This window comes from Nicotiana attenuata, chromosome 7 (assembly GCF_001879085.1).
Source record: "Nicotiana attenuata strain UT chromosome 7, NIATTr2, whole genome shotgun sequence".
NCBI lineage: Eukaryota > Viridiplantae > Streptophyta > Magnoliopsida > Solanales > Solanaceae > Nicotiana > Nicotiana attenuata.
Genome location: NC_031995.1, coordinates 98,242,724 through 98,251,950, shown reverse-complemented (window position 1 = coordinate 98,251,950; position 9,227 = coordinate 98,242,724). Strand labels below are relative to the sequence as shown.

The following is a 9,227-nucleotide window of genomic DNA, read 5'->3' as shown; positions in this document are numbered from 1 at the left end:
ATCTTGTGCTACAACCATTCAGATGGTTTGTCCAGTTCCATCATTAGATTGTGAACATAAACTTTATGACTTATAAGAACCGATGATTTAATTTTCCGTATATAAGCTAAACTCTATACACTAAATCATCTACTATATAAGCAACGGACATACAAACAAATACATAATCTATTTAAAATAAAACTTTATTGAATTGAATAAATAAATAAATAATTGTTCCATAAAGAATACTATAACAATAAGCATGGTTTATAGTATATCCTAACAATCTCATCACTTTTATTTAATGTGGTAAATGAGTTTCAGAAAAACACATTAGTATATTGAAAGATCTAACTAATGTCTATGCTCACTACTAATTGTTATTGAAAGATCGAACAAAAAAGAAAAGAAAAATCTTTTTACAACAAATGTAAATGATTAATATATGTACCTCAGCAATTTCAATGTGCAGGTTTGATTAAGGAGAGAAAAACCCCGAGGTAGAGGATGATCTGTCAATTCATGCTTTCTATACGTGTTCATTAGCAGCATTTTGTAGCTAACACTGAAATAGATGAGTGTAAAAAAAATGAAAGACAGTCCTGTACATAAAATATCTTGTATTCACACATGAATTAAGTAACAAAAACAGATGAAGAAGGTCCTTCGTGAAATTTGAACCTTCCACATTTGGGTGCAAAGAAAATTTACAATAAAAAATTGCAACTTTAATAGATTAACAAGGATCTAATTTTGGTATATGTTGAACTTTAGACAATATTTTACCTTTGCAATTCATAAATAATCTCCTATGTTATATTCATTAGGATTTTGAAGGCCACCCCGATGCAAGGTATCTTGTGTCACGCAGGATTCGAGGAAAGGCCGCGCCCCAAAGGATGTGATGTAAACAGCCTATTCTAATGCAAGCATTAGAAGCTGCTTTCATGGTTCAAATTTATAATATTTAGATCACACAGATACAACTTTATCGTTGCTCCAAAATTCCCCTTCTTTCACTAGGATTTTGAATCTTGGATATATGCTAGCAATAAGAACAGGGACATTTTGTTTCGGCTAGAATAGAAGTTATGGGTTTATCTTAATCCATAGTTTCAGATCCTGTATATCTATTAGAAAACTTTTTATATATATATATAAATAATAGATTTTGAACCTATTTACTCAGATGAATGTGAACCCATAAAACTAAAATCTTGAATTCGGCTTTATTAATATAATAAAATACAGCCCTAATACTCCAGTGATGAAGAATTAAGAAGCTCACACGAAAGCTTCCAACAAATCTTTTGTACGTATTCTTTTAAGTTACTAGTTGCAAGTTGCAAGTTGCAAAACCAAAAAGATTATGAAGTTAATGTCTGAAGCTACTGCACGTGTGACTTGTACCAGTCTTAGTCACAAACTCTGAGAATAGTATGTACTATTTTTTATTTGATTGGTATAGCTGGGGACACAAATCTCAAAGAAACAAAGACCCCTTCTTTAAATGCTGACCTTTAAAAGACCTAACACATTTGAATACTTCCCCTCTCCTACCCCCCTTCCTCCTACTGTCGGTGACACTCTCCTTCATCTTCACCCTCTTTTGGAATTATTCATATGGTAAATCTAATCTGCGTACATTTATTTATTTTTATGTTTTTCTTAATATAGTAGTATTTGAATCGAACGGATCCTTGGAGCAACCGTAAAGTTATTTCGGTGTGATCTATTGGTTATGCGTTTGAGTTGTTGAAGCAGCCATTAATACTTGCATTAGGTTAGGTTGTCTATGTCCAACGGGCTGCCCTTAGTAGTGTTTGAACGAACATGCGAATCCCTCGACAATATTACTATTGGTACGGGATAATTATAATCGTCTTAGACAAATGAGAAAAAACCATTAAATGTTCTTTGTCCACTATTAGTATTTGAAATCTGGTCTCACATAATTTTCACTACTTTGATGATCGCTAGCGAAAAACACTTTTTCAAAAGATTATAAATTGGATAAATCATGCGAGAAAAGGAAAACATATTAGAGTTGTATTATGATTATATGAATATATCGATGAGTATTTACCGTTTATCATAAGTTCAATTCGTCATTGATCCTATATATGGATTGACAACTCACTAGGTCAATAACCTTCCTTGTTCAGTCACAGTAAAAGGTAGTATACATTAGGGTGTAGACTAACAGTTGACTAGTAGCATTGTGAGATTCAAGAACAGCTTGCAGTGATAGTTCTAGACGGCAAAATAAAAGGGAGCATATAATATAAAAAAATATGCATATGACAATATAATATGTGATCTAACAATAATTTAAAGCAGAAAACTAGCTGGTGTGTCTGGACTTTGCCTTTACAATAAGGAGGCAAATATCTTGTAATTTGATATTCTCCTTCCTTTCCTACCCACCTTCTAATTAAGTGCCCCCAAAAGTTTCACTTTTATAAAATTCTCTTTACTATATAACACAGCCAAATTCTCTTACTCAGCACCAAACTCTCTAATTTCCCTCCCTTATATAAATAAACTCATTTCCCTTCCCAAAATCATTCATTCATTTCCCAAGAAAAAAGAATAGAATACCAAACTTCCCCTTTCAAATTTCTTTCTAGCTCTGTGTTTTCCTCTGAATAAACTCATAATCAAGAAATGGCCTTGGCTGTAACAAACTCAAATATATCTCCAAGAAAACTAAGGGATGATCTTTATTTTTACTCATATCAACAAGACTCAAATATTCCATTAGTGATCTCAGTTCTTGCTTCTTTAATTGAGAGAAATTTGGCAAGGAATCAAAGAATAGCAAAAAACTGTACATGGGCATTATCCAAGAATGTAAGAACAAGAGTATTTGATTGCCATGAAACACCAGATATGACAATACAATCATATTTGGAGAGAATATTTAGATATACAAGAGCTGGACCTTCAGTTTATGTGGTTGCTTATGTATATATTGATAGATTTTGTCAACTCTATCCTGAGTTCAGAATTAGTCCAAGAAATGTACATAGGCTACTTATTACCACTATTATGGTTGCTTCCAAATATGTTGAAGACATGTAAGTTTCTTTTCTTTAATTTTTCTTCCTTTTTCTTTGTCATCCTATACTTCACTTCACTTTTTGGTTTTTGCTTCAATTTGAAGACTTTTATTATAAATGACCATGAAAGAATAGACTAGTCAAGGCTGCAAACTGAAGTAAATAACTTTTGTTGCTGACTTTTGCTTTCTTTCCTCAAAAATATTTGACAAAGATCATCAAATTCTATGGAGTACTTTTTACTTTATTTTTCCTTTTCTTCATAATTGTTGCTTGCTTTTGAAAACCATAGAATTAATACAATTTTATTTCTTTCTTTCTCAAACTCCCCTGCTTAACAAATTGACAAAACAAAGTCTTAAAGAGAAACACTTTAGCTGATATAGTCAAACTTCTTTATAACAGCCTCGTTTGTTTTCTGCTATTTGTGACTGCTATAGTAAAGTGCTCTTATAGTAAGCATATATTATAACATAACATAAAAATTAGTTTTAAGAAATATTGGATGCTCTTATAGAGAGGTCTGATTGTATATATTTTGAATTATTTTCTGCAGGAATTATAGGAATTCATATTTTGCCAGAGTTGGAGGATTGACAACAAATGAAATGAACAAATTGGAGATGGAGTTTATATTCATGATGGGGTTCAAGTTTCATGTGAATGTAAGTGTTTTTGAGAGTTATTGCTGCCATTTGGAAAGGGAAGTGAGCATAGGAGGAGGCTATGAAATTGAGAGGACTATAAGGTGTGCTGAGGAAATCAAATCAAAACAAAGAGAAGAAAGAAGATGTAGCCAAATTACTAGAGTTTTGCTCTAATTCAATTTCATAATGGGAGTTTTTCTATAACAAATTGTAAATGCTATGTAAAGGAGTTTTCAATGTTTTTGCTGTGTAACAAAGCATAGTAGAAGTTCTCAAATGTAACAAGTTTTGCTTAGGCTTTCTGCAGTGAAAATATTTGATTTTGAAATCACTTTAAATCTCTGCTTGGTTTAAAGCAATACACGTTAATCATTCTTGGTCAGTAAGTCAAAGAGATAACTTCATAACTTTTACTGAAACGAAGACCGAGGTCAGGTGGTTTTTTTTTAACCCACTAATTTTTATGCGAAATATAAATTTATGCATAAAAATTCTTAAACTCAACTCCGACAAAGTTAAAAGTATATATATATATATATACAAAGTGTAGATGTCATTGAGCGGAGAGTAGAAATGCATCACGTAGCCATTATAAACGGCTGCTATTTAGGAATTAGCTAGCGTGTCGCTAATATCTAAATAACATCTCTGAAAAAGGCTATCTGTGCACTTGCCCCTCATTGAGACTAAAAGAAAAAAGTTCAACAACTTTGTTCGGGATTGGATGGAATTGCCTAAAATAGCCAGAAAATTATAGATAGAATAGAAGACAAGAACAATGACACCACATTATGAGGTGTTTGGCCAAGCTTTTGGAAGGAAAAAAGTAGCTTTTGAGGAGAAGCAGAAGAAGTTTTGGAGAAGCAGAAAAAAGTACTTCTCTCCAAAAGCACTTTTTTGAGAAGCACTTTTGAGAAAAATACACTTAGAAGCAGTTTTTTAAAGCTTGGCCAAACACTAATTGCTGCTCAGAAGTGCATTTCAAACTAATTAGCCAAACGCAAATTGCTTCTCACCAAAAGTACTTTTGAGAAAAACACTTTTGAAAAAAAACACTTCTCAAAATAAGCTGATTTTTGTAACTCGGCCAAACGAACTATAACACAAGAAAATAAGGAATCCCGCAAGCCGTCTCTACCATATCTGTCAAATTTACAAACAGTGGTGCACAGATCGGCTTGTGTGCACCTCAATATCTATTACTTTCAACCAATACAGCTGTACAAGTATCGAATAATATTGTCCACCAAACCTTAAAGTATTGAATAAAAGAAAAGAATTCACCTGGTGATTTTGCCTCGGCTAGAATTCATGCTACAACTCTAAACGGGTAACATAGGTAAGTTCTTCCTTAGAAATACGGAATCACCTAACTATAGATGGGATAAATTGCTTAAGTTAAAATGTTGCATGCTCTGTTATGGGACTTAATTCGTCAATATTGGTTGATCCTTAAAGATGACGTACATAAGAGACTATAATAACCAAACAAGAAATCAATATACGACATCTCCTGATGGGGAAGCAGTGAAGGAAGTTTGAAGTGCCTAAAAGACTGTTGTTTCTTTAATTTAGTATGTACAAAATTATGTAAGAGAGTAGTAATTATCTAGATTTTCACGAAATACCAGAGAAAAGAATAAATTTCTTAACTTTTTATTGGCAACAAATATGTAAATTAAGTGAAATGAACAAGATGTTGAAGTCGAAAACAGTGAGTCAAGAAGGATTTAGTTCTAGACAGCTAAAGTTTACAAAAAAAGCTTAGGGTAAAGTCCGTCACCTAATTAGTACTAATAATAGCTCATGATTGCAATTCCTTTGCCTTTTTATTTGCGATAAATTTTCTTTAGTCAAATCCTATAATGGTGTGTACGAACAAATATAATTTAAGGAATTGAGAAACATTTAAGAACATAATAAACTACTAAAAGACCCAAAGTAGAGCAGCATCTAATTATGGGAGATCTGATTCACATCATAATGTCATGCCAACAGAAAACAAATTTTGAGAGTCAATGGAGGAGAAGAGGTAGAATTAGGACAATGCAATTATTGCTTCATATATTTATTTTAAGTAAAGAAAAGCTATGGTTTTAGTAAAGGTTCAGCTAATCAAGAACAATATATTTCAGAAATTGATTTGTTTAATATCCTAACCAAGATACAATGTTTCTTGCTTCTTTCAAGGTTTTCTCTTTCTTGTATGATTAGCCGTAGCCTTAGACTCAACAGTGATGTTTTTTTAGTAGTATTGTCGTTTTACTTCGTGCTTTAGAGAGTATAATAGGCTCGTATTCATAATATTATGTAAAGGCAAAATAGGGAAGAAAAATGGGTGATAGTCATTCTGCTCCTTCCACTTTGTGTAAAAAATCAAACTCGTGCTATATGCTATAGAGAATTAAAGATTCTCCCACTCCCATATCAAAGTCACTGTTTTAAAGAGTGAGGGCGTGATGTGAGGCGTTTTACTTAATATGGGGCGAGGCGAAAGCCTCGAGACACAGGGCGTAAGCTCCAAGGTTCTTTAATTTTTTAATTTATGAATTAATAATATAGCATTATAACATAATTAAAATATAAACGATACATTATAAGTTCAAGAAAACTAAATAGAATTAAAGAAATTCATATAAAATAAAATATTTAGCATGTTTTAGAAGTATAAATAATATAATATCGTTAAAGTTACTATGAAATATAAATTAACTACAACCACTTTACTTTCAAACAATTAAAATTATAATTTTTTGAAAAATATTATCAAACTGCATATTTTACCTCTTTAAAAGTAAATACTCAATAAATTTTATCAACGCGGTCATTTAAAATATTACTCCTTCATGAGTAAAGATAAAATAATTTTTAAATAGTAAAATAAGAAATATATGATAATATTGAGAGACATAGAACTAAGACGTGAAGATCTATCAAATAAAGATATAAATTTTGGTTATCTATTTTTAGAAGAAATATTCAAATGATATTCACCTTCAGGATGTTCTCAATTAGTAAATGTGCAATACTATAGTTCGTCATTTGAGTTATTTACAATTTATATTTCTATAGATAAAATTAACTTTAATCATTCATTTGTTAAAGAAATTTGAGAGTCAACAGTGCAAATTAGTGAATTCAACCCATGATTTGCATAGGAACTGTTGGGCGAGTCCCGAGCGTTGAGCGTTAGGTGTGTTTAGGGCGCACAGTCGAGCGTTTGGGGGCGTAAGCCTCACACAACTAAGCCCCACACATGAGTCTCAGGGCGTTTTGATAGTGCCCTATCCCGGGACGAATACCAAAAAAGCCTTTTAAAATACTGATCAAAGTATGATGATTGACTTTGTATATTTAGTATGATGGAAGGCTTTTTTTTTTGGATTTTTATTTTGAAAGATTCTTTTTTAACAAAAGAGATGAAATAACTTTCCTCACCTATTTTGGGGTGATTGACACAAAACGAACTTTTTGGATTGGTCTTAGCGGAATGTTTCTAAAATTAGTGGTATTTAAAAAATGACTTCGGACTCGCACACACACAGTTCTTCAGGGGTTCTGCTACCGAATTAAATTGTTCATCGTAGTTTACCGGATTAGCATACTTTTTCGGATTATTTTGACAAAATGTGTTTGCAACTTCAATTTCGATCAAATCACCCCAAATATGTTCCAAATTATCTCAAATTTGAAACAAAGCTTTCAAATACAATTACAAATAATCCTCAATCACCAATTTAGTCGAATACCACCAAATAAAAAAGACCCACTTTATCTTCTTTAATACTTTCTAATGTTCAGCAATGGAGTTTTGTTTACCTTAAATCATCAAAATCTGTGATTGAACGAAAAATAAGAACTATGATGTTCAGTAAAAAATTAAACGTTTTGCTAAGACTGTAAAAAAAAAAAAATAAAAATAAAAAAAAATATATATATATATATATATAGGAACATTTCGCCAAGACCATCCATTTGGGTCACACCGTTCTTATTTTTTTTCTTCTAATAGCCCATTTAAAGTAGTTGTCAAAGGATTAGAATGTGTTTTATGGTGACGAAAAATAAGTATGTGAAGAAGCTTTCTTCTTTACATTTGGTGTCTACGAAAAAATCACCATGTTAATATCCTCTCATTTGTCACAGTCATTCAAAAAAGCTATGAATAGACAAGACCTTTGTTTGCATCAAGAAGATCCTTGTAGGATTTCTTTTTTATGTATATTTTCCCTTATTTTAACTTTAAGTTTTGCATGGATGATATCAGTTATCTATTCGGTTGTTGAAAGACTACATCTCTTGACAAAGACCTATCCTGTTCCACTTACATTCACTTTAACTACTGGTATAACAAAATCACGGACAAGTAGGATGGAAGTTTGGAAGAAACGGTAAAATCATTTCCACCAAATTGGAGTCATTTAATTGGATTCAATTTATATGATATAAACTAAGGGTCACCAAATTATATGGAGAAACAGGCTATCCATTAGTTCCCACAGAACATATATACACAGCACTAAGTAAATAACACAATGGAGTTTTACGTGAAAAACTCCCAGCTTACGGGATAAAAACCACGACCTACACTCGTAGGATTTCAACTTCACTACTAAGCAAACTTCAGATTACAAACTATTGTAACCTAGGAATTAGACTTTTAATCCCTCACTAACTTGTAATAACTCTATTACAAGCCCCTTTATAATAACTATATTACAAAGCTTACAACTCGACTATCTCTAGCCAAGACACAAACACAAGGTTTATGGTTTTACAAACGGTTTCCTACATGATGCTTCTTAATTAATTAGCTAAATAGGAATTACAAGTAAATCACTTTAACAAAGGTGAAACACAACTAAGGACATGTAATGGCTCAATGCAGGAAACTCCACTAAATTGGAGTTATTTAATTGGATTCAATTTATATGATAGAAACTAAGGGCCAAACTATATAGAGAAACAGGTTATCTATTAGTTCCCACAGAACATACATACACAACAGTAAGTAAATAACACAATGAAGTTTTACGTGGAAAACCCCCAGCTTACGAGATAAAAATCACGACCTACACTCGTAGGATTTCAACTTCACTACTAAGCAAACTTCATATTACAAACTTTTGTAACCTAGAAATTAAACTCTTAGTCCCTCACTAACTTGTAATAACTCTATTACAAGCCCCTTTGTAATAACTATATTACAAAGCTTACAACTCGACTATCTCTAGCCAAGACACAAACACAAGGTTTATGGTTCTACAAACGGTTTCCTACACAATGTTTCTTAACTAAGCTAAGTAGGAATTACAAGTAAATTACTTTAACAAAGGTGAAACACAACTAAGGACATGTAATGACTCAGTGTAGGAAATTGGTCATTCGTTATGTTGTTCTTTGTTCTTGAAGCCTTCAGAGGCACTTGCAAGATTGCAACACACTTGAGAGAAAGCTTAATCAATTCTGGAATGTGCAAGTGACTTGTTTTTGCTTTGCTTCATGTTAATATTACCCAAGTGATGTCACTTGGATG

General features: G+C 32.1%; 1 protein-coding gene across 1 annotated transcript; it reads left to right on the top strand.

The window, feature by feature from the left end:
• LOC109229551 (cyclin-U2-2-like) lies at positions 2,444–4,029 on the top strand. The gene is made up of 2 exons (XM_019395030.1): positions 2,444–3,062; positions 3,601–4,029. Exons 1-2 carry the CDS (start codon positions 2,650–2,652, stop codon positions 3,863–3,865), a joined length of 678 nt encoding a protein of 225 aa, XP_019250575.1. The 5' UTR covers positions 2,444–2,649; the 3' UTR covers positions 3,866–4,029.